The sequence below is a fragment of the Erpetoichthys calabaricus genome, chromosome 18 (genome assembly GCF_900747795.2).
Source record: "Erpetoichthys calabaricus chromosome 18, fErpCal1.3, whole genome shotgun sequence".
NCBI lineage: Eukaryota > Metazoa > Chordata > Cladistia > Polypteriformes > Polypteridae > Erpetoichthys > Erpetoichthys calabaricus.
The window spans coordinates 63,812,310-63,839,128 of NC_041411.2; the positions used below are offsets into that span (position 1 = coordinate 63,812,310).

General features: G+C 36.8%; 1 protein-coding gene across 5 annotated transcripts in view; it reads left to right on the forward strand.

Annotated features, from left to right (window-relative positions):
• The window catches only part of plxnb1b (plexin b1b), a 388,691-nt gene that overhangs the window by 315,008 nt on the left and 46,864 nt on the right, over positions 1 to 26,819 (forward strand). For 4 of the 5 annotated variants that reach the window (XM_028825049.2, XM_028825050.2, XM_028825051.2 and 1 more), the window contains 13 exons: positions 3,446 to 4,550; positions 10,142 to 10,324; positions 12,799 to 12,927; positions 15,048 to 15,148; positions 15,614 to 15,746; positions 16,028 to 16,184; positions 17,973 to 18,081; positions 21,577 to 21,685; positions 22,014 to 22,940; positions 23,413 to 23,547; positions 23,907 to 24,020; positions 24,171 to 24,264; positions 26,608 to 26,774. In XM_028825049.2, coding sequence (XP_028680882.1) covers positions 3,447 to 4,550; positions 10,142 to 10,324; positions 12,799 to 12,927; positions 15,048 to 15,148; positions 15,614 to 15,746; positions 16,028 to 16,184; positions 17,973 to 18,081; positions 21,577 to 21,685; positions 22,014 to 22,940; positions 23,413 to 23,547; positions 23,907 to 24,020; positions 24,171 to 24,264; positions 26,608 to 26,774 — 3,462 coding nt within the window. In that variant the 5' untranslated portion in view covers position 3,446. The remainder of the gene's footprint in view (positions 1 to 3,445; positions 4,551 to 10,141; positions 10,325 to 12,798; positions 12,928 to 15,047; positions 15,149 to 15,613; positions 15,747 to 16,027; positions 16,185 to 17,972; positions 18,082 to 21,576; positions 21,686 to 22,013; positions 22,941 to 23,412; positions 23,548 to 23,906; positions 24,021 to 24,170; positions 24,265 to 26,607; positions 26,775 to 26,819) is intronic. The other variant, XM_028825053.2, reaches the window with a different exon arrangement.

Genomic DNA, 26,819 nt, shown 5'->3' on the forward strand with positions numbered 1-26,819 from the left:
CCAGTATGACCACCAAAGTGCAGTTAGCCTGGTTGAGGCGCCAATTGGAAACTCAAATGAAAATTCATAAATTTACGATATTTTAAATCATATTGTGTGTAAGTAATCAACATGATTAATGTTGACGACTACTGCAAAATATTAAGATGTTCAAGTGCATCCCATTGAGCCATGTTAAAGGCCTCTAACCTTCAGGACTCGGGCAGAACTAAAAAGTTCAGGCTGCACAAGTGAGATAGCAGCACCAGTCACAAGGAGAATTTCACATACTGTAAAATGAAATATTTTTCTATTGCATGTTCTTAATTGTATTGAACATAGACATCTTAATCGATTTTTCCATACTAGGTTAAGATTTCTATAAGCATTCTAACAGTATGTTAAATGACTGAGTCACATGTACTACTTACTTTTAATACAATTGCACCATCTGCTGGGGATAGGTGGATAAGAGTTCTACCAGGCTTTAAGCGTAGCTATCACTGATGGATTGTGCACACTGTCTGTGTAAGATGTTTTTTTTTTTTTTCTGTCATACACTTGTTGATTGACAGTGACAAACCTGCCTTCTTTGTGTTGTGTAAGTGTTAGAGTGTATATGAGATTTAAGTTAAAGGTTATTCGACACATTTATTAGTGCATGCCAATTTCTACAAGCAGAAAATTAGAAATTGGAATGCCCTCCCTGATTACCTGAGAGCCCCACAGTCGACTGAGGCCTTTAAGCGAAACCTAAAAACTCATCTTTTTAGAAAGTCATTTTGTTAAAGTATTTTATAGACTCTTCTGTTCTTTTTTTTTTTTTTATTTTATTATTCTATTTTTACTCTGTAGCACTTTGGGATTGCTAAAATATAAAGTGCAATATATATAAAATTTATTATTATTATTATTATTATAAAATTAATGGAAAAAATTAATATCTCGATTACGGCTTTTGACAAAAATCCTGACTAGATCTTTCTAACAAACTAACCGTTACTTGATGATTTAAAGAAAAATTACTGGCAAGTGTTTCCACTTTATCCTGCAAAAATAACATTTATAAATACTGGAAACACATATCGGAAATATTGGAAATCAACATATCGGTTGATTTTAGTGAAACACATGCTTAGATATGTGGGTTCTTGTTACTGTAGTTTACATTATTTGTAAAGGCATTTATAATTGAAATACTCTGTGGTGTGTCACTGTGACTGTGTGTTATATGTTTTGTAGATTTTAGAGTCTAGTAATAGTAATTTTAAAAACTGAAAAATAAACGAGAAGCCAATGCCTGAATATCAAAACAGAATAAAATGTAGAAAGTCTGCACTCTATAAAGGAGATTTTGTTGCTGTTGTAGGGTCCAACAATGGAGGTAGAGAGAGAGGTTCCCAGATTCAGACCTGAGTACAGCCAGGCAACGGGGGACACCTCCGCATTACACTGAACAGTGTGACTTTTTTTTATTATGGTGGCTGGAGTGCCAATTCTGCCACCAACCCCCAGGTTTTTTCTCTGCCGGTTGGAGATCCTACATGCAGGGCTGGATGCAAATTAACGTCATACCCAGGGCGGAGCAATTGCAGTTTGAGGGCCTTGCTCAAGGGCCCAACGAAGTAGTGTCACTTTTGGTGTTTACGGGAATCGAACTGGCAACCTTCTGATTGCCAGTGCAGAGCCCTAGCCTCGGAGCCACCATTCCACCCCAATAGAAATTAAAAAAAGTAAATAAATAAAATGGAGAAAAAAAAAAAATTATTTTATAAATAAAATATATGCCAGGATTTTAAGTAATATACACTATATATAAATGTACCAATTGTAAAAAAAAATTATAATATATACACAGTTTTGTACTTGTTTTGAGCAAACTACATGTAAGTTTTTATGAAGGTTAATGTATTGAAGTGATCATTTATTCTAAAAGGAAAATGACAAATTGAATTAACTTTTTCCTCTTCCGGCATGTGAGAAAGCGTTTTATTTTGTTTAATTTTTAAGATGGTGTTGTCCATCAGTCTTTGGGCATGGTAAATTGCTTACTATAAATAAAATAGTTGTTTTGTTATTTATTTGCACTTCTATAGAACATCCATATGAAGGTGTAAGAAATCATTTTTTTACACATACTTCCTCAATATTAATTGTAATGTACAATTAATGTAACACTAGAGTTATTAGGGCTGGTCAAATGTCTGTTAAAAAGAAATTTGCAGATCTTTTCCTAAAAAGGCTTAGCCAATTCCTTAAGGATCCCAGTCATCCTTTTGCAATATTAATTATTTTTTCAGATATTTGTCCAGGGAAGAAATCCTGTAATGCAGAATAAAAGCAGTGATATATAAGAGATCATTTGCACTTGCAGTAACTAGGCTTTTTAATATTGTAGTGGCTTAAGCAGTAACTGTAAAAGATTAACTGGACCTTACAAAATTTACGTTGAGTCCATATATTGCTTTATAGGGTCATTTTATAGTTCAGTGTACAGTGAAATTCTCACTCTCAGTGAGTACACATGCAGTACATTGTCACTCCATGGTGCCATGATAATGAGTATTACAACTCTACCTAATCCAGTAGAATTTCAAATGTATGCTACCCATGCAAGTCATATGTGCATCTATGGAGACCAATGCTGGACTGCAGCAAACAATATAAAAGCATCCATGAAAAATTCTGACATTACTCATATTACATAATCAACATGTCAAGTCATCCAGTTTTATGCTTACAACTAGCAAAATACATGTGTTATGTATTTATTTATTTTGCTGAAGTATTTTTAAATAAATACTTCCATTAAATCAAAGCACTCCATGCAAAAGAAACATTTTCACATGGAAATTGAAGACTCACCCATTCCTCATTCATTGGTCACGAGGACTGTTTTCAATTCAGGAGCTTATCACTGTGTAGATGCGTTCCCTCTGTGTGTACTGCTCCGATTATCTGAAAGTACTTATTTTACAATATTTTAGCATGCCCTTTGCACATTGTGAGCATATGTATGGATTATGTGACACAAATAATGGAAGATTTTTTCATTGATAGTTTTGATATTGTTGGTTGTGGCGTTGGACCCCATAGATGCCCATTCCATCAAAAATGTCTGATATCCATGAAAATATGAAATTAAATACAACGTATTTTTCTTGGCCATTAGTACAAATTACTTGGGATAAGTAACATAGAAAAAAATATTCTTGGGTGAACTAATTAAGAGTTTTTATTAATCTTTACTCCATAAATCATTGCATTTAAAATGTTCCTGTTTCTTCCTAATTTTTCTTTTCTCCTTTTTATTATCTAATATTTTTCCATATATGTGTAATGAACTTGGATGTTATAAATGAATTTCTCATTGTAGGATAATAAAGTTTACTTTGCTGACTTTGAGAAGAATAGTGATTCTAACTCCATGCTTTTTGTTTTTTTTTTTCTTCACCCCTTACTTCAGAATGTTCATTATGCCTCCCGGGATTATCATTGTCTCTGCTGCCCTATGTGTATTATGCAGAGCTGTAATGACTGAATATGAAAGTTTTACTAGAGAAGGAGTCACATTTGAACACCTGGTTTTACACCCAGATCCACAAGTTGGAATGGTTTACGTTGGAGCAAAAAATCACCTCTTTCAACTTACTGCCGATTTGCGTTTAAGGATAGAGGAGAAGACGGGTCCAGTTCGGGATAATAAGGAATGCTTGCCTCCCATTACCGATTCAAACTGCCCTCAGGCTCGCGATACCAACAACCACAACAAACTGTTGCTTGTCAACCTGTACAGCCAAGAGCTTATTACTTGTGGCAGTGTCTATCAAGGAATCTGTGAAAAGCGTAGCCTAGAATCTATCAAAACTGTTACATTCAGAACGATCCGGCCAGTGGACACACAGTATGTTGCAGCAAATGACCCTAATGTGACCACTGTGGGACTTGTAGTCCTCTCCAAAGACCATCTTCCTGTTGTTTTTGTAGGTCGTGGCTATACAAGCAGTCATCCCCCCATTTCCACTCGCAACCTGAAGTCACCACCCATTTTTTCTTATGAGGAAACTGCAAAACTCGCTGTGGCAGGAAGGCTGTCGGAATATGACCATCATTTTGTCAAGTCCTTCTCCCACCAGTCTTCTGTTTATTTTCTCTTTTATCGCCGTGATCTGAAATCACAATCTAGAGAGTATAAAACCTACATCTCCAGGATCTGCCTTGATGACGTATCTTATTATTCCTATGTAGAGGTACCTTTAGTGTGCCAGGCTCAAGGGAAAAAGTACAATCTCCTGCAAGCTGCTCATGTTGGCCAGCCAGGGGATGACTTAGCTGGGCGGCAAGTCACTACAAGGGGCTTTATGCTTTTTGGAGTGTTCTCTACCTGGCAGACCACGCTGAGTAAGCCAGGAGAAGAGTCGGCATTGTGCATGTACACACTAGAGGAGATTGATAGAAGGATCAATGAAACTCAAGATGCATGTTATACCCAAGAAGGACGAAGCAAGACTGGTACCGAGGCTGCCTACATTGAATATGATGTGAAGTCCAACTGTGCCAACCTGCCATCGGTAAGAAGTGTTTTTTTGTTGTCTTGTATGTTTTTTTTTTATCTCAAATCAAAGAGTTCCATTTTTTTATTTTTAGACTCCTTGAAAATGAATCTGTTTTGTAGAGGTCAATTAATTTGAATTGATTTGTTGACAGAAAATTATTATTTTGAACTTGTTAATGTCACTGGATGCAGTTAGTCAACTTCTTGATTTGTTCTTCCTCTACAGTATTAAAATGTACTTTACTGGGTGTTTGAAATGCTGAGGAGGGCAGTGATGTTTTGGTGTAATTGTATCCATTGCAGCTACCCAGCAAAACTTTACCTTCAATTTTAATCCCAACATACTGAAGTTTGGCATAATAATATTACATTCATTTTTATTTCATTAATTGCAATTCCAGCGCAATGCATTTCTAAATGTTAGTACAAACTTGACACATTACACAGGGAAAACTACAACTATGTAATTTGGAAGTTCAGTTCACTTACTAAACAAAAAATCCAAACTTAAAACTAAAATAAAATGGCCAGTAATGCAATTTGCCTCCTTAACTGATATTTGAAAAGTGAATCATTCCCACTCGTAAAGTTTCAGTTAGTGGTTAGTAAGTATAAGAATAATAATTCTTACTATTTTAATAACACTTCTTAGTGTTTTCTTTTGTGAATTACTGGTTAGTGTAGTTATTTGACCACTGACAAACTACAAGTATTTTTAGAGTGCAAGTTCAGTAGGTGAAACTTTGTTAGGCAATACAATAAAGTCACTGCAGCTTTATATACCTGCTGCTGGTCCACTCATAGGGTGTGCAGCAGAACATTAAGCATTATATGGAACTTTGCTTGGCAAGGAGGCAATAAGGGTGTATTACAAATTACAGAACATGCCTGGATGGCTTCTTCATGTGCAGTAACGTGTTGTATCTTTAAATGACGTACTGCTGGTACTGTCAACCAACCCATCTATTCCCAAAGGGCAGCACTAACACTGTCTGCCCTAAACTCTTCCATTTTTCCCCCACACTCTCACTGCTTCCAGGCAACATGGGCAGAGTCAATATAGTTAAACTTAGAAAAAGCAGTGGAGGTTTTGTAGATTTTATTTAATGTGCAGAAGAAGTTGTGGAAAATCACGTTTTTGCGCATTGATTTTTCATAAAGATCCTATCATAACGAAAATTTGATTCATTGCCCGTCCATAAGAGAGCCTTCTTTCTTTTCTAATGGATTTATGAAGGAAAGCAAAAAATTATATTTGCATTGTCGCAATATGCTTATGACAACAAAGCAAAATTGAAAATTATTATTTTTTTCTATCTTTCCTGAGGGAAGGATATGTGTTCTTCTCAGTTTTCAGCAGCTGGCATAGAAACAACATCCTGTGGGGAAAAAATGTCAGAGTCCAAGTAAAAGACCAGGAGCCTTATGTATGAATGTTGCATATGCATAAAAATGTTGCATACGCCCATTTCCACGCTCAAATCAAGATGTATAAAAACTAAACTTGGCATAAAGCTACGCTCATTTTCATGGCCCCTTTATACAATGTGTATGTATGTTTCTGCTCATTTTTGTAAAAGTGCAGCACCCAGCGTCAAAACAGTGCTACTGTTTCTGTGTCATTCCCCCTTTCTCTTTTTATATTTGTAACCATGACACAGGCTTTATCAAATACACCAAAGTTAACTGCATATCGTTTACAAATTTAAAGCACCTGATTGTAATCAATCTGTTAACAGTATAATGGTGCATGGAATAGCCAAACTATTCCAAATACCATGGCTGATTTAGCGTTGTTAGAAGACATTGCAAATGGAAGAATTAGATGAGACCACATATTTAGAGATCATATGTCCCATGAAGATGACTGGCTTCTAAGTCGATGTAGATTTCCAAGAGCTATCCTCTTGACGTCATGTGCTGAACTGTCGCCGGCTTTACAAAGGCAGACTTTGAGGAATTGTGCTCTACCTTCTCTTTTGCAAGTTCTGTCCACCCTCGGGTTTTTAGCCACAAGAGCTTTTCAGCGTGAACTGGCTCATCATTGAGTCGCACCATGCCAGCTGTATGGGATGGTATTATCCGCTTGTCATCCAGATGTATAAAAGATTTCCTTTGACTGTGGTTGAATGGGCAAATATTAAAGCTCAATTTGCAGCACTGTCCGGTTTTCCAAATGTAATTGGAGTGATTAACTGAACGCACATTGCTATAAAGGCTTCTTCAGGGAATTAATTTGCTTATGTAAATAGAAAGCATTTACACTCTATTAATGTAAAAATTATCTGTGATAAAAAAAAGTGTCTCATTAATGTTATGGCGAGATACAGTATTTAAATATCTCACCAATAAGTGCAGCAACTTGCTACTGTAAAGGGTGTGAACCCTGGAATTGTGTTACCTCCTCCAGTGGTATTTACACTCAGACAGTGGGCTCCTGCTTGGCTTTTCATGTTGATATTGATAAATGACCACTTCTTTTTATTTCGGGCAGTGTGCAACTTTCTGAACTTGAACTTTTGAGAGCCTCCGTCACGTTGTGCCACTCGTATCAGTTTCCTTTTTTTGCTTATACCACTGCTCAAGCTGCCAAATAGTAAGTTTTTCCTTGCCTCCTCTTTACTGAGCAGGACCTCCATTTTGCATTCGCTGAAATTCTTTTTTGCATGTGCTTTTGCCATTGTCTGTTAACAAAACACTGAACAGAAGGGTCTGTTTATATTGATTTGCATATTAAAATAGGCAAAATTCTGAGAGAAGTTGCGGCTGTGACCACGTGCATATATGTGTTCAAATTCATGTTGATTAGGATTTTTAAAGGGACAGAAGTGTAGAACTTTGCTTACGCACTGTATTATGCATCTGAATTTTTTGTGCATACGCACATTCCTAGTTTTGTCCATATACAGTGGTACCTCTGGTCACGACCGTAATTCGTTCCAAAACTCTGGACGCGACCCGATTTGGTCACAATCCAAACGTAATTTCCCCATAAAACTGTATGTAAATACAATTAATCCATTCCAGACCGTACAAACTGTATATAAATATATAATTTTAAGCACAAAAATAGTTAATTATACCATAGAATGCACAGTGTAATAGTAAACTAAATGTAAAAACATTGTATAACACTGAGAAAACCTTGAACAATGGAGAAAACTAACAATGTAAGAGTTTGTGCTAGACCCTTACGAACCTCTCGCTGGAAACACTTTTTTATGAGTTTTAAGCACAGGGAAAAAAATAAATGCCACTTCTCTTGCAAAACTTTTCAAACAGTCCTCTACTGGCTTTAAATTCCTCCCCTTCGCCACTCAAAGAAGGATTTTTTTTTCAGCAAATCGCCATGAATCTTCCTGGCTTTCTCGCATATGATAGGCTCACTTACGCTATCCCCTGCAAGTTGCTTCTCGTTCAACCACACTAGCATCAGTTTTTCCACCTCTTCCAGCACTTGATGCCTCTGCTTGGTTAACATTATAACTCCTTTTGCAACATCAGCTGCTTTGTTAGGCCCTGTATACGCAAACAAAAGAAAATGGGAAAATCATTGGCACATACGAACGCGCGTAGGGAAACTGGCCGCCAGTGTTTTTGTTAGCCACCAGAGTGTGTGGTCGTGAACAGATGCAAACTGTTTGATTGTAACCTGATTTGTACATGTTCGGAAACGTTCGTGACCAGAGGTTCTACTATACTATGTTTTAGTGTGAATTCTACGCAAGGCATTATACGTAACGCCCATGTTGTGTTGAAAATTACAAATGATCCGTAACTTGAAACTAGTGTCTATAATCCTTTCGGATGACATTGCTTTTAAGCTAAAATGGTAAAGAAGTATTTATTTCTGTTGTTAGAATAAATACCTTTTTATTGGCTCCCTTTCAATAATACCAATATTTTGACATTCTGCCTTATATTGCTTATACGGTAACAGTGAGGCATAAGGCTGAGGTGATGGTCAATGGTATCGTCTGTCTCTGTTGGCTGTCCACATTGTTAATGCAAATTAAAAACCCAAGCATTTGCAGAAGTTAATTCAAAGCATCAAATTTTAGCCCTCACTACTTCTTCTTTTTTATTTTGTTAAGTGTCTCACAAGAAAGCTATCTAGCAGTCTTATTTGGAGCAGGAGGTCTGTGAGATTCCTGAGCTTTGATAGTTTATAGTAGCACATCATGGTTCCTTAAGTGGATGGAGGGGCGGAGTAGCTACAGACTAGTAAAGCAACGGGATTGGCCGTATCAACCCTAACACAGATACCGGTCTGCGAGGTCACTGTGATCTGCTAGTTTGTGGCACAGTTCAGTGAGTTAAGCTGACTTCTCTCTTTTTTGATGAGTTGTTATATTTTGTTTTTAAGCATAATGTATGTAACAGGGTTCAGCACATAGACATGGAATTTCTGGGGGGTGAGTGCATCTGGTGCAGGGGTAATTTTTAGCCTTACTTTAGTCATGAGTCAACAAAGTGTGTGTGTTTATGTGTGTGTGTGTACATATATATATATATATATATATATATATATATATATATATATATATATATATAATATAAAATATAGTAAAAATAGCAAAACTGTGCCATTGAGACAGGAAGAATGGCGTTAAATATATATAAAAACTTTACCAACAAGGGGACTGCAGTTCCCATTACGACGTAGGAGTGCACTACACAGTGGCCAAGGAAAAGAAGCCTAATCAACGCGTAAAGTTTGAATGTAAAGAGTGCAAGTGTATTTATAGAGCCGTGCTCACAGGTACCAAGTGCCCCGTAGTTTCTTGCTCTTTACGTAGCTCATTATCCTTAAAATGACTGCACACTGTTGCCACACTTTGGCAGGTTTTGCCCTTTAAAAGAGTCCTCTTCAGCTGGCTTTGAAGCTGGTCATTTGCATTATGAAATGCCAACTTATACTGTGACTGGCACATCCCAGGCTAATAAATCTTGTCAGCAACATTACACACGTTTTGCAGCATGTTGTTTGCTCAACTGATCAGATTAGGTGAAAAAATATGTTTTTACAATGAAACAGAACAAAGTGATTTTTATTTATTTATTTATATTTATTTTTTTATACTGTAATGCATCACAAGCTGTAACACCTGTGCCTCAAGTCCAAGTCCCCTTGTGGACATGACACATGGGTGTAGTGGCTAATTATTTGTAATCTAAAGTGTTTCTCCATGCGTGCACTAGCAATGATATATTACATCAGTCATATTTTGAATTGACAGTGTGAACTTTTAATACTTTGTATGGTCTAGTAAGGATCAGCACTATGCAATGTACCTGTGCAGCAAACAAGATCAATAAGGAAACCTGCTCTAAAGAAGACTGCCCACCCGACTTGCCTATTTTAATTGATTTAATTTTCAAAAATAAGACAAAAACATTTTTGGAAGTCGTGATTAACAATTACTGAGAAATTGTTCCCTTTGGTAATGTAAATGCCAATCTTTGTAAAAGCTCCATCTTTGCTTTGGTTTCATTGTCATCTTTATTTTGATCATGTTAGCTTTGATAATCTGTACAGTAACATTTCAAAATGATATCTGCTGTGTTATAAATATTAATTCCTTTTTATCCTCTATCATCTTTAAGAACACATTAGAGGCCTTTCCATGTGGATCAGACCATACTCCTACCCCTATGGCTAGCCGCATCCCTGTGGAAGCAACTCCTGTGTTTGATAGTCCTCAAGCCCGCCTCACTGCCGTAGCTGTTACTGTGTTGGATAAACACACCATTGCTTTCCTTGGCGATAGCCAAGGAAACTTAAATAAGGTAAGAGTCATCCCTTGCTGTCCCTTCTTAGTAATATCTGTGGTCAGTCCAGTGCACTTGTATACAGTCCTCTGCAGAGCCCACTCACAAACTGTGCCACTTATTATAACCTGGGAAGTTATGCAGCATATATGGTGAGAAACCCCCACAGACACAGGGAGAATGTACATATTAGATGTACCGGGAAGTTAAGATTTCTCATTTGTCATGTTAGGTTTTGTTCTGGATAAAACCTGAGTGTTCAGTCAGAGCATGCCTTGAAGCGTATTGATTGTAGTGGATTAGTATTAGTATTTGCAGATTGTTAAATGTACAACTTTGCAGGGGGTTGTTTCTTCTGTAATTTGAGAAACATGTTGCATTTTTAAACCATACTGAATTCCTTTTCAGTGTAATTGCTTTTTGTTTTGAAAGGCCTTGCTGTATCTAATGCTTGTTTAAGATACAAGGTTTAGTTATGAATAAGCTTATCTGTATTACATTTTAGTTGAATTTAGGGATCACAGAAAATCCATAAAATCTTCTATCATTCTTATCATAGTTCCAGTTGTTTCCTGCACATTTATCAACAAGGGCAGATAAAGTTCAAAAGTAATTAAAGAACTAGAGGGGTAATTACACTGTGAATGTTAAATTCATAAAGGTATCATTAAATCTTAGTCTGTTCCTAATTTTGAAAATTAATAGCTAATTCAGAGAGATGTTTGCTAAGTTGGAAGAAGAATAAGGAATAAGGACAACAGGGTCTGCGAATTAATAATATGCTGTAACCAAACCTGGCATAGATTTAATGTCCAACGTTGGGACCTTTTATTAATGACACAAAGTTTATAAAATGTAATATCCAATATTAAAAAATATAAGCTGAAAGTATGAAATATAAGCTTTTCTTACAGTACTATTTTAGAAAAATGTCTCTGTTTTTAGAGAGAAGGTGAGTATCGACACTTTCTCAGTATCTCTAGTGAGTTAATTAATGTGCATGAAGTTAGACAGATTTTCCTCAATCACATCCCATTAGGATATGGCCACTGCTCCTGGGCTGTCCTGGTCAGCCTGCCATTCATCTTCAACCATTCAGCTTTAAAATTACCTTCTGACACTGTAATTATGACAGATAATGTTCTGAGATTTTTTCAAGTAAAGAAGACAGAGGTCAGGTTGTTCTAATCACTAATCACTAATCATGGTGCTGGACATTGGCAATGTGCTGTCATGTTGAATAGCAATTCCAAGTAAGAATTTCACAGTAGTCTGTACCATGACCATAAAAACCATATAAACAAAGTCACACTGTCTGTCATTAAGGGCAGAAGAAAATGCACAGCGTAGGTTATCGTATCCGTACAAAAATGAGTACTACCATTACTGCATGTACTGTACGTCAGCATATACAGTATGTCCAAATTAAATTGCAAAAATGCATTTTAAAACTGAATATGCCTTTGTTTTGACTGGAATGCTGTATTTTCCTAGAGCTATAAGGCTTAATTAAATTTGTAACTAGTTAAATACCATATACAGTGGAACCTCAGTTCACAAACGTCTCAGTACACGTACAAATCGGTTTACAACCAAAAAGTTCGCCAAACTTTTGCCTCGGTTCACGACCACACACTCGGTATACGAACAAGCCAGGTTCACACACACACAGGCAGCGCAAGAGAGACAGACGTACACACACACAGGCAGCGAGAGAGAGAGCGAGACAAACACGCACACACACAGGAGCCCACGCAAGAGAGGCGTGTGCACAAACACAGGAGCGCGCTAGAGAGACACACAGGCGCTCCAGGCTCGCAAAAGAGAGACACGCACACACACGAGAGAGAGAGGGGGAGGGACGCATAAGGTAGAGAAGGCTTGTTTTTATTTTCAGTTCTGTTTACTGTGATCGGTTCGTAGCCTGCATTGTTGCAATGTTACTTTTCTTGGTGGTTTATTAAATTACGGATTTTTCAAATGTTTATTTTTTTTCCCCTGTGCTTAAAACTCATTAAAAAAGTGTTTTTAGCGAGCGGTTCCTAGCACTATAGCGCAGACTATTGTAGTGTTAGTTTTCTCTGTTGTTCAAGGTTTTCTCAGTGTTATTCAATGTTTTTACATTTAGTTTACTATTACGCTGTGCATTCTATGGTATTATTAACTATATTTGTGCTTAAAAATTAAAAAAAATATATATTTACATACAGTTCGTACAGTCTGGAACGGATTAATTGTATTTACATACAATCCTATGGGGGAAATTGCTTTGGTTCACGACCAAATCGGTTTACGACCAGAGTTTTGGAGCGAATTATGGTCGTGAACCGAGGTTACACTGTATTGCTACAGTGGTTTTGTGCAAGGCCATGATGTGGCCAGTCTGTTAGCAAAAAATACAATCAATATATAAAAATATCTACCATATCTTTAGTCACACATGTCCTGGAACCGATGAACTTGTGATCTAACATTAATTTTTCTGTTTACAGATTTTCCTCCCACCATCTGGAGTAGCAAATAAATATTCAACATTATTAATCCAAAAAAATGGACCCATTAACAGTGACCTCCTTTTAGATGAATTCCAGGAATTTCTGTACATCATGACACCATCTATGGTGGGTACATCCAATAATGATTAGTTTAATCTTTTTGTGAGCCATTTTTTTAATTGACTGTGGGCTAAGGCTTATTTCACTTAATTACGTGTATGCACCAGCAGGAGTGTTTATGTAAAGCGGGAACTGACTGAAGACAGGATCAAGCCTAAAATAATAACTGTGTATTAGTTTAAAGTTGAAACTGAGACTGTTTATGCTTTAGGCTTGGATGTAATGATAAGCATGGTTTACCATTGTGGCTTGTATGAAAGCAAAAAGAGAAAAGACAAGAAATTTAGTTCTGAAAGTTAAAATAGCATACAGATAGTTTGTGCTAAGATAGTATTTTATAAATTTAGTTGTAGAATTAACTTTCTCAAATGAAAATTAACAAACCGTAAACACCCATGCAAGCAGGTAGGTAGGTAGGTAGATTTGAAATGCACTATATGAGAGAGAGATACAGTGGAACCTTGGTTCACGAATGTCTTGGTACACGAACAAATCGGTTTACGACCAAAAAGTTCGCCAAACTTTTGCATCTGTTCATGACCACACACTCGGTATACGAACAAGCCAGTTTTCCTTTCGGTTTATACGTGTTCAGTCTCTCCCTGTGCATTTCCTGTGCAGCGAGCGAGAGGGCGCAACACACACACGAGAAAGAGAGAGACAGACACACACACACAGGCACAGGCAGTGCCAGAGAGAGACACACACACACGCACACACACAGGCGAGCGCGAGAGAGAGAGCTGGACGCATAAGGTAAAGAAGGCAGTTAAAGAATGCACTGGGCTTGTTTTTGTTTTCACTTCTGTTTACAGTGATTGGTTCGTAGCGTGCATTGTTGCAATGTTACTTTTCTTGGTGGTTTATTAAATTACGGATTTTTTCATATGTTCATTTTTTTCCCTGTGCTTAAAACTCATTAAAAAAAAAAAAAGTGTTTTTAGCCAGCAGTTGGTAGCGCTATATTTACATACAGTTCGTATGGTCTGGAACGGATTGATTGTATTTACATGCAATCCTATGGGGGGAATTAGTTCGGTTCACGACCAAATCAGGTTACGACCAGAGTTTTGGAACGAATTATGGTTGTGAACCGAGGTTCCACTGTACTATTAAGATATAGCTAAATTTGTAAATTAAGATTTGTAAAATTTAATACATTCTTACACTATATAAAAACACAATCCTCTTTATTAATTTTCATTAAAAAGCCAGTTTAGGTGTGAGGGTTTGTGTATCGGTATGTGTTGATCGGAAGCAAAAACCAGAAGGGAGTGGTTCAATCTAAGACTGTATTACTGTTTGTATTTTAAAATCACTGTTTTTCAAATACAAGTAAATGCAGCTATAATGTATTCATCAACAAGGAAAACGCAAGTCAGGATTTTTGCAGAAAAAAATACATTTTCAGATTCCAGTTTTGTTGTATCAGAAACCCAACTGGAAATGTACATTTTGTAATTATTCAATGCTTAACAGAACCAAAGAAATTTTTTGTTTTGTTTGGTCTTAAATGTTAAACTGTACAAATCACTCACTTAGAGGCATTTGGTACTGCCGTTTGTGCATTTGTGCATCACAAACTAGATACACAATGTGTGGTTTGCAATGATTTCATACTTTGCAAATATTGCAACCTAACACACACAAATATCATGGCTGTCTTTTACTACTAGCATTTTATGGGATATTTGGGTCATGGCCACCTGTTGCTAATATAAAAGAATATGACAGTGAATCTTTGTACAAGTCTATATTCATAAACAATTTATGGCTTGTTAGGCATATCTATATATTTTGTATTTGTACTCTGCCTTTAACTATGTAACATCATGTTACTGCAGTTAGCTGCTGAAACTTAAGGTTCTTTACTACTCTTCGAATGCAGGAAAGAAGCCATATAAAGGTGTGCTGATCCATGCCTATATAAAACAGTCTTATTTGATATGCTTCTAGAGTGTAAAAGGTCTGTTGCCACTTTGAGATCCTTATTATAAATAAATTTCACACAGTCAAAATAAGGAAATGATAGGCATGATGTATTAATATGTTATTTTTTTTTCCTTGTTTGTTATTTTTGTTTACTGGCGGTTAACTCTCCATTTCCACTTTTCATTTACATGAAGGTTGTAAGGCAACCAGTGGCTGAATGCTCAAAGCATCTGGACTGCCAGTCATGCCTGGCTACAAATGATCCATACTGTGGGTGGTGTGTGCTGAAGGGACGGTGAGTATTAAAGCACCTGCTTCCTGAGGTTCTCTTTTTTTAAGAGAGGGATTAAAGTAGGTGGGATTGTCAAACACAACAAAGCTCAAACCGAGTGATCAATAAAGCTGTAGATAGATAGATAGATAGATAGATAGATAGATAGATAGATAGATAGATAGATAGATAGATACTTTATTAATCTGTAAACCTCTTAGCAATAATCCCATAGCCAGCATGACATAATAACGTGTTAATTTGCTTTGAATATAAAGCTGACAAAGTGGAAGAAAGACCAACCACTTTAAACAATCATGTAGCATACTTTTACGTGTTTATAGCATGAGCTTTTTGTGAGCATCACTGAAGGGGACATGAAAAGTATTAACAACTGAATACTAAAAATGTGCTCAGAGAGGCTATGTAAAGGAAATGGTGTAATTTAATGCTTTCATTGATGATAACATATTTCTTGGTGTGGTCCAGTTGTGGACGCCGTTCTGAGTGTCGCCGATCAGAATCTCCTGGGCAGTGGCTGTGGAGCTACGATCAGCAACAGCAGTGTTTGACTGTTCAGTCGTTGAGTCCATCCAACATAAGCAGAGAGGAAAAAAGAAATGTACGTATGCATCCTCCCATCTGATTTCATAATAAGCACCACCTCAAAGGCTTTTAGGAGTTTTAATGGCTTTAGTGAATGTGTTGCAGTTACTACCCAGAAACTGGGACTGTTTTAGATCAAATTCTAGATCCGTTTCTAGACTATTGAAAGTAAATGTAAGAGGGAGTCAGTTGAACGTGGTTTATTTTGGTGTTTTCTTTTTTGGCAGTTGCTTTGCAAATTCTTTACTGTAAGATATCCTGTATGATATTTATTTGATTTTTGATTTCTCATTTTAGATCTTCCTTTCAATCCCAAAGCTGCCTACTTTGGGTGAGGAGGAGTCCTACTCCTGCTTCTTTGAGGATTATGAGAGTTTGGCAGTCATAACTGAAACTGGTGCAACTTGTTCTTCACCAGATGCCAATAAGGTGCCTCCTATTGGCCAAGGGCTAGGTAATTGTGACACTGTCTTACCCAAAACATTCTTCATGTTCACACTTGTAACAAACTCCGTGAGACAGGGTATACTGAAGTCATCAAAAAAGAACATGAACTATGTTGAACCACAAAATGTTGGGCTTATAAATACTTGCTGCCACAGGTTTCTCTTAGAATAACTAAATTCTGCTCTGTCATTGCCATCTAGGATTGCCTGAAATGTGACTTAGTCCTGATCCAAATATGCCAATCTCTCTATATATTTAAATATATAAAATCCAATGTCTGTCTGTATGTCTGTCCACTTATCATCGAGAGAACTACTTAACGGATTTAGATCGAGTTTTTTTGTATAATTTGCTTGAACATTCCGGTTGATTTTACGACCTCTCTCATTGCGCTAAGTATAATAGTTTGTTTGCGGTACTGATTTATTTGCACGAATCTGAGACAGATGCAGTGGGCCGAGGGGGGCTGGGTCGCTTCTCACTCGTACGCCAGCCTCGGGGCATATTTTACATCTGCTTAGCTAGTGAAAGAGAGAACAATCTAACTGATTTAGATTGGGTTTTTTTTTCTAGAATTTGCTTGAACATTCCGGTTGATTTTGCGAGTTCTCTTATCACTCTAAGAGTCATAGTTTGATTGCGGGAGTGTTATATTCACGCTAATCCAAGAGAGAGGCTGCGGGCTGAAGGGATGGGGAAGTGTGACGTCAGGAGTGGGGAGTCAGTCTACCTCTGCATTATTGAGTGTATCTTGCCTACGCTTAGCTAGCAAAACCTTTTTGTTTACTGATTTTTAAAGTGTGTCCTTTTTCACTACTACACAGGTGGAGCCACAGGGAATGCCTAGTTTACTATAAAAGGAAGCTCCAAACAGGAAGGAAGGAGGTTATAACAAGAGAGAATGCAATCCTAATCAATTTTTTTCTTAATTTTGGGCCAAACTGTGTTTAAATAAATGTTTTTCAGCTGGTGCAATCGGTATTTTTCAAGTTTGCCTCACTTCTGCAAGTCTTTGTCTTGAACTTATACAAACTTAATTATAATCTCTCTTTTAATTTGCTTGATTATGAGTTGTAACACATTTATACATAGCCAACATGTGGGCTTAAACCCCTGTTGCAATGGAGGAGGAGAACAACCAGGAGGTTCATTGTTGGAAATGTATTTTCCATGTTATTTTATTGATGTTACTGCATGTGAATTACTCCAGAAACACAAATGTGCTAAAAACAGAAGCTGTAATCAAAGTTAATAATGGCCTTTATTCATATTATGCATGTAATGTACATTTTATCGCTCTTCTCCATGGAACAGTGGAGAACAGTTAATGTAATACTAAAAGACCAACTTTTTTTTTTTTTTTTTTTTTTAATTTCTGTTTTAGAATTATTTTTCAAATGCGTATATTCATCAACAATGTTTTTAAAGTGCATGATTAGTAATAATGAATAAGCACAAAGGGAAAAAAAGACAAAAATCTTGCTCTATAAAGAGATACATAAAACAACTGTGTCCTGTTGCGAAATGTTGTAAATGCTGTGAAAAATAGACGTATATTTTTACACAAGCCTTGTTATTTTTTTTTCTCGTTCTGTATGAAAACATGCGACTAAAATTTTTTATCAGTCATCGATCAAAATACACGAGTAAGCAACATAATAAAAAAAAAATACAATTTTTGAGTGGAGTATATTTAAGTGAATTATGCTCTTTATTGCTATGACTTGGATAGGCTTGTTTAGATCCAGTAAAATCACTTATCTAATGCTGAGTGTTCCTGATTGTTTTTTTGTAGATCATGTGAATGTTACTCTTTCTCTGCGATTCTTAAATATTACAGTCACATCCATCAAGTTCACATTTTATGACTGCAGTGCTGTGAAGCAGCTATCCAGGAACATGCCGTGAGTATTCAGCTCAACTGTTTTTGTATCTGAGGTTTGCTTCCGAATTATTGCTTAGCGTAGCGGATGAGAGGATTTTTTTTTTTCCCAAAAAATTAAATGCTATGTATAGTGGAATTGCTATTATAACTGCTTAGTTGTGGCTCTTACTAAGTATACGAGAGGAAGGTTCTGCCATAGAAAGCACTAAGATGTTTTTTGAACAGGCAGACAGAGTAGTGAATGAAAGCAAAACATGCCTTTGATGCAGTTTTATACCAAAAATTCATTTTGAAACAACAATCCTTTGGCAAGAAAGGTAACTTACAAAGCTAAAGTTTAGGTTGGTTAATCATCCTAAGTGAAAGAGCACAGATAATGAGAGAATGCTTCACATTGTGTAAAGGACTGACACAAACAGAGTTGGAGAACAACCATGGTGACCCCCGTATAATTAGATAAAAAATAAACAATGAAAATATGCAGTAAATGTGGAGTTGTCTTTTCAGACTGAAGTTCTCAGTTGAACTGAATCAAGACAGCTGGTTCAGCATCGCCTGACACTGGTCATCAGTTGAGTCCCTCATTGATCTATGCTTGGACCATCACTTTTTCAAATTTATATTAGTTACAGTAATTCTGCGAGCAAACTTGTGAAATAACACTACATGTACAGAGAACATGGATTCTAGTGGACTGAGGAAACAATATAATAGTTCAGATACTTGGAAAGTGTCATTTAATGGAGAAAAGTGCAACATACTATACACAAGGAAAAGAAAGAAAGAAATTTATGGCATTAAGTTGACACAACATTCTCATCATCTAGTCAAATTATACAAGCAATATTAAAGGGCTTGCGGTGGGTTGGCACCCTGCCCGGGATTGGTTCCTGCCTTGTGCCCTGTGTTGGCTGGGATTGGCTCCAGCAGACCCCCGTGACCCTGTGTTCGGATTCAGCGGGTTGGAAAATGGATGGATGGATGGATATTAAAGGGCAAACAAAATGTAAGGTTACATTATAAAAACTGTTGAATGCAAATCAAGGAATGACATGCTAGCTGAGAGTAATGCACTAACTGCATCTAGAGTTCAGTGTGCAGTTCTGGCCGCCATGCTACACAATAGACAAAGCAGCATGGAAACTGTTTAAGAGATAGAAACCAACTGCATCCCATTACTAAAGGACATGTTCTTCTACACCTGATGTTATTGAATCAGAAACCTTGGTACTTTTTTAAACAGGCTAAGGGAATGAAATTTACTCTTGAGTAGAGAAGACTACACAGTAATCCCTTGCTATATCGCGCTTTGACTTTCGTGGCTTCACTCTATCGCAGATTTTATATGTAAGCATATCTAAATATATAACGCGGGTTTCTGCGGACAAAGGGTCTTTTTACTTCTGGTACATGCTTCCTCAGTTGGTTTGCCCAGTTGATTTCATACAAGGGATGCTATTGGCGGATGGCTGAGAAGCTACCCAATCAGAGCACGCAGTTAAGTTCCTGTGTGCTGATTGGCTCAGCGACAGTGCGCCGAATTCGATTCCACTGCATTAACCAGGAAGTCTCGTCTTGCTCATTCAGCATCAGCGTGTTTCGCTGTGTAAAGAGTTAAATTTTGTGCTCTTTTGTGTTTATCTTTGTGCATAGTCAAGCCCTTTGTTATGGCTCCAAAACGATCTGCTCCTGCTACTGCTTCAGGGGCCGTGCCCAAGCGCCAATGGAAGATGCTAACGATTGCCGAAAAGGTAAAAGGTTTGGATATGTTGAAGGAAGGGAACAGCTGCACCGCTGTAGGACGCCATTACGGCATCAATGAGTCCACGATTCTTTTTATTTAAAAAGGAGAAAACGAATATAAGATCTACAGCCGCAGTGTCCTTTAACCAGGGCGCAAAACGAGTTGTAAGTGGACGTAATAAGGCAGTAAGGTTTATAAGAGTGTGGGAAGGGTTTATAAAGCCTTAAAATATATATAAATAATAAAATAAATGTAAGGTTGCTACTTCGCGGATTTTCACCTATCACGGGGGGCTCTGGAACGTAACCCCCGCGATAGGTGAAGGATGACTGCATAGGAACTTAATCAAGATCATTAAAATTCAAGCAGTTGAATCAGGAACACTGCCAATTTTTAAAAAGTATCTGGACGAGACTTTGGGACATTTTAGCTATCAGCTAACATCATGGGGTAAGATATTGCTTGTTAAACTTTTTATTTTTTATTAACAGAAGATTGTACAATTTTTTTTTTTTTTTTTTTTTTGTTTGAACCAGTTACCAGATTGCATAGTACTGCAGTTGTGGAATGGTTGCTCATTTATTTAACCCTGCTTATTCTGACTTTTCTTGCGACCTATTTTTGCCAATAAATAAGAAAGCCTACCTAAATTGTTCACGCTAAGCATTTTAATCCGCAGATTATGTTACAGCAGAATAGCCACTTCACACCCGTTTGAACTGGGTGAGGATGAGGCTGCAACAAAACAGAGCTTGTTACCTAAACGAGTCACATCTTTATATAACAGCTTGGATTTCTAAGTAAACACAATATCAACTCTTTTACATGATAGTCAATATTGCTTAATTGTTTAATCCAAGAATCCAGCTGTGTGTGGGGTTAATCGATATGTTAGCTGTAGAGGTGAGAGAGAAGAAAAGCACAAACGCGCTACTAAGAAGAGCAACTGAGAAAACGGAAACCAGAATATGTTCCACCCTAATATTAAACGCACACCACCCCACACTAGTCAAGCAGCATAACAGTCTTTCTAGACAGTCCTCCACACTCCCATCCCAAATACCCCCCAAACAAATGAAGAAACCACAACTACATACGTCTATCTCCTTGACATCTAAGAGGGATTATTCCTGCCTTGCGTCGTGCTTTGTTTAGGATTAAGCAGGCTTAGAAAATGGTATGGTATAGTGTGTTCAAGAGTAAGGAGCTCCAGTGAAGTAATAATATTAAACCCCCTGGGTGAGGAAAAACTATTGTATACAGGAAAGTACTCCGTTACTTACAATAGTACTTCTGATATGTCCGATTAACCAACAGCTATATAACTGAGACTCATTGTTTTACGAAATTTGCTAGCATAGCTACCGAGTCTTTTTTTTTTTTTTTCTTTTCAGTTCCTCTTGTGGTCAAATCAGAATTATTTGCATACTTCTATTAAAGTATGTTATCTTTGGAAATCAATAAGAAAATACATGGTATAATAGTAGCGATCGGTGTTGGAGCCACATTTACAAAGAATAGAGATTAAACTAGACATTTGTGAACAAAAATATTAATTTTCATAATAACCTGCAGCTCCAGAATGCTTAGGCACATTTTTGAAGCATGTCAGAATGTTTAGATTCTATGGCAAGAATTTATTTTTATCATTTAGATTTAAAACTTTAGGTTTGTTTCCCCCTAATTTAACATTTGTACAGAAATAATGCAAGATATCATTATTTCCAGTTTTCAGAACATTTCTGATCTGGACCGTGTTCCTTTCTGCAGGTGCCAAGCATGTGTGAAAAGTCAGTGGGGTTGCCATTGGTGTGTTCATCAGCATCTTTGCACCCATAAACCAACCTGCGAGGAGGGAACCATTATATATAATGAGCATGTAAGTCATTCAGATCAGTATAACATTTATGTAGATAAATCCAGACATTGATGCTGTGCTCCATGTACTTGTTGTTTCACTATATGTATTAGAAGTGAAGAAAAATTGTATCCGAGTAGAATACCATAATTGATATTTAATCAAAAAACAAGATGGAGATGAAGTGTTTTTTCCTTTAACTAAAACCTCCTTCCCTCTAACTTTGTTTTGATTTATTCTTTAATTTTAAACCTTTAATATTTTATGTTTTGTTTGATGTACATTTATTTATATATTTATTTTTTTCTTTTGTTTATCCTTATACCATCTGTCTCAATCCTGCCTACAGTTTATTCTTCCCGGTCCGCCCTCCCCAACAGCAAGGCCAACTATCGCATCCCCTGCAACAATGTCGAGAACAACGGACTCCCCTACACCTGAGCCAACGACTGCTTTGACAACGACAGCAACAACTCCCACCACCACCACGACTGTCTCTACCACTGCAGCTGCAGAGTCCATTTTTACCAGGAGCCCTCCTACAACTACTGAGCCTACAACTTTCCCGAGCACTACAGAAGTGGCCACCATACAGCCACATGTCACTACTACCTTGGAGTCAGTTACAGTACCTTCTGTGACAAGTACTATCATTGTCAGCACTGTCACTAATCTTGAAACAGTGCCAGATGAATCCCTTAATGGGAATTTTAAAGAAAATGAGATGACTGAAGACCCATTAGCAACTAGTAGTCCTACTGTTTACTTAAAAGAACCTGTACCTTTGCCAGAACCATCTGCCAATGAAGAGTTCACAAATACAAATACCGTGACCACCCAGATTTCAAGTACTGTCCAACCAATGCTTATCCCTCTGACTGTACCTTTCAATCCATCAAATGATACAGAGGATCTTGAGGTGGATCAGTCAACTGATGAGACCTTTCATGTTGCATTACCAACCTCTTTGACCCCAGTGCCAGCACCCGTTGACTCTTCTCATCTTGGAATACCAGCTGCTTCTGAAGTACCAGTGGAAATTCTCACAACTAAAGAACCACCCCTCGGTTTCCCCGATTTGCCCCTGGACTCCAACACTAATCCAGTGTATGTGGCAGAAGACATTCATCTGGAGAATGAAACGGCTACATTTTCTGCCACAACCATTCTTTCAGGAGATGGGGATGTAGAGAATTCCTCTCCTGGCTTTGTACATGTGATGGACTCTGATGCGGAATATGATTACCAATATGACATGCCAGGATTCTACCAGTTGGTGAGATGCCATCTGCATGCAAACTCCCCTGCATTTAATTGACGATGCACTTGCCTGAGAATTTTTTAATACCTGGCAGTAGATTGAAGGTCTGAAGCACTTGTGAGGGGGCAAACTACAGGCAGGGCCTGCAGTCCACAGATTAAAGTGCACCCTCCTTGTAAAGTGTTAGTTAACTTATACTTCGTTGCGTTTTTGTGATGTTTGCCCTTTCACCCTGCTAATGGTCACTACTAACACTCCTGTACATCAGGGATCATTGTCTGTTAATATGTTTGAGTGTCTCATTTTGCATTATTTTTTTATTTTTTTAAGAAACCATGTACATCAGTAGGCTATTCTATTTATGTTTAAGTTCACAGTTTACAGGAGGTATAGATGAGAATTAATAGTCCTTGTCCAGTGAGCTTTGCTTATAAAAATAAATAAACAAATGCATAGTTTGATGATTTCGTCTGGTGTTTACTTGCAGGGGTTGGATGCTGATCCAGTTAGCCAGGGTCCTGAAGAGTGTCCTTGTGTAGAGAAAGTCCAGGGCTCTTCTCTGCTGCCAGTTAACACAAAGAGAGAAATCACACTGGTGGGCAGGAACCTTCATCTTTTCCAGGTATTCACACCTGAACATGACACTTCAGGAAAATGGCATTTTTTGAAAGAAAGAACACAAGTACAGTACACAGAATTGACAGCTCTTTAAGCTGAACTTGGAATGCACAAGCTAAAAGAAATGTACTTTCTCCTAATATTTCCTGAGCAAAATTAAAAATATTTAGTTGAATGTGCCTTTTTCTTCCTTCCTTTTTCTAGTAATTTCCATTCATTGTCCATTCCTAATAAATTAATGGAATTTCAGAACTTTTAGATGTTTTAATGTATGTTTAACAGTCTCTAAATATGTGGCAGAAGGAATATTATAGTTCCGCAATTCTCTGTTATCTCTGTTGGTCTTTTTGTGTTTCTTTCAAGGATCCAGACTACACATGTGTCTTTGTGATTGAGGGGCAGATGGTAATGGTAGATGCTCTTGTAAAGACTGCAGATGAGCCTCTTGTTTATTATATTATGTGCCAGCCATACCAGGTAAATGGATGAAAGTGACTCTCAATGTTGTAATTCTCATCTGCTGCAAAGATTATTTTTTTTATTGGTTTTACTGTGTAGATAACCTTTGATAGTTGGAAATAAATTGCCTGTTTTATTTACTTTAGCTTCTGCCAACTCTCTTTGCAGTACACGTACTCTGCCCCACAGGAGGAGTATAATGCCACAGTTTATATCAAGAGGAGAGACACTTACCTGGTAGACAGTTCTCAGGATCTGTATGGTAGGTGACCTTGCAGGGAACCAAATCAGCTATTTAGATGGAATATTTAAGGCTTGCATGTAGAGGTGTTTGATAGAGATAACATTTTTCTCTTACTCTACACATGATTATAATATGTTAATTTTGCTCTTATTTTCATTGATTCCACCCAGAAATGTTCTGTTTATTATCAAAGCCTGGCTTTTCACACATTGTTAGTTGTGAAGGACTGCATATGAAATGGGTACTTTAAATCACTTTTATGCTAGAATTTCAGTTGCCTTTTCTTAAGTCCAAGTAACCTGATTAGAATTTCTCATTTCTCCCAACATTACAAAATAGTTTAATTGTCTGTATTAAGCAATATAAAATGTTTATAGACAGCAAGATTAACCCTAGGGAAGGTGAATATTTTTCACAATCGAACAACTTCGCCTTATATGCTTATTAAAACATTTGTTTCAGTTTTTGTTGGTATTTTTAACCCACTAAGTTTAATAGGCTTGAGAATCAGTCATACAACACTGCAGTCAATTCAAGCCAAGGTATTTTTAAGACCTAAGGCTAAAAATGGCCATTTAAAATTTAGAATTGATTGGTAGTGAAGTGCAGAAATTTTGAACTATTATCAAGTTTCTGTCTTTCTCAGATTCAGTATAAATTCACTTTTCTGGTTTTGTCAGCTGTAAATGTACCATGTAATATAACAGATTACATCAAGGTGCAAAGAGAGATGAATACAGAACTTTTATTTAACATTTTCTTTGTAAATATTAAGAACATACAGAATGAAGAAAACAAAAAGAAAATGAAGCAAATAAAAACACTTTTATGAAATGATAAAAGTTTTTTTTTTTATTGGTTAACCTGACTGGGCATATCTTTTGTAAACTTTAAGCAGTAATATATTACAGTATATTATCAAGGGATCTCATATGTCCTATTATTCATCACAAATTCAACTTTAAACTTTTACCTGGTACTTTACAATATATCACCATATTGACACTATTTTAAAATGGGTAAATATAGTATGCAGAGGAAAGATAAATACAATTTAAAAAAAAAACTAAACTAAATGTAATTAATATAAGTCTTTATCTGCATGTCTGGGCCAACTCTTTTTAGTACTGTAACAGCAGACACCCATTCCACAAAAAAAAGAGAAAAAGATAGAACAGGAAGAATACTGACCACAGCGCCTCTACAGAATGCTGAAGAATAGCATAAGAAAATATACAAGTTCTGCATGCGCAGGGACAAAATGGAAAAAGATATGAAAATGGCAAGAATATGTAAGCAAATAAGAAACCAATAATGCTTAAGTTGTTTATCCATCAGAAGAATGAACAAGCAATAACTCTTGCTAAATGCAGATTCTAAACATATTGGTTAACATTGACATCAATCCACATACAGTCCCCTGACCATTACAACAGTACAGAATTCTCGGGGACAGGCAGCATACAAAGAAGTAATGCATATTATTGGAAAGCTTCCATTCTCAAGGAAATTGAAGGTCTTGATATATCAACCAATTTTATGATAAATAAAAGTTTACAGTAAATGTGTGGAGGTTTGATTTAGTCTCTTGCTCTACAAATAAAGGCTGTAACAACAACACATTTCTTGGGATGCACATACCACATATTGTTGCAAAGCTCTCTGTTTTATGTGGAAATTGAAGCATACATATCATATATTTCAAGCACAATCTATGATAAGTAAAACTTTGCAAAAACATGTCAACATATTACTGGTGATATTTCAGGTCTCAACTGGCTTTTAAATTTCTGCACTGTACAGATTTATGGACAGTATCAAGTGATCAGCTGCTACTGCACAGACTGACATTATGTTAAGGTATATTCACTAATATATGTGGATTATTTATATATATATATATATATATATATATATACATTCACTAATACAGTATATGTGGATTATTTGCTCTCCATTTTTAACAAACTTACAACACTGTGGTTTATTACATCACTTGGGATTCCAGTGTTAAGGGAGCATTAAAAGGTTTCCCACTGTACACATCACAATAATGACCCTATAAACCTGTTCAGAATTTCATGGGTTTTTATATGCAATGGAGAGTTTCAGTGGAAGTTTTCAAAATGTCCAGTGTCTCTTCAAAGTTTATATGTTACATGAAATGTGCAGACTACACTGATGTAATCATTGAAAGCTTTTTGCATCTCTTAATTGGCATTTTGATGGTGCAGTTATTTAAGAGTTTACTGCATGGTTATAGTAGCAAAATTGCTTTAAATGTTATTTACAATTATGCTTGTGCAATAGTGTCTGTTTTGCTGTTGACACTCAGACTGATGTCTCACTCTTTGGTTTTAGTGACCCTATACAACTGCTCGGTGGGACGCTCTGACTGTAGCCGTTGTCACACTGCAGATAGTAGGTATAGTTGTGTGTGGTGTGGAGGTGAACAGTCCAGCTGTATTTACAGTGAATCTTGCACCAGAGAGATTGAGCAGACATGCCCTGCACCTGTCATCGACTCTGTGAGTACTCCTGCTACTTTATTTAACAGATCTGTTACTAGTGGC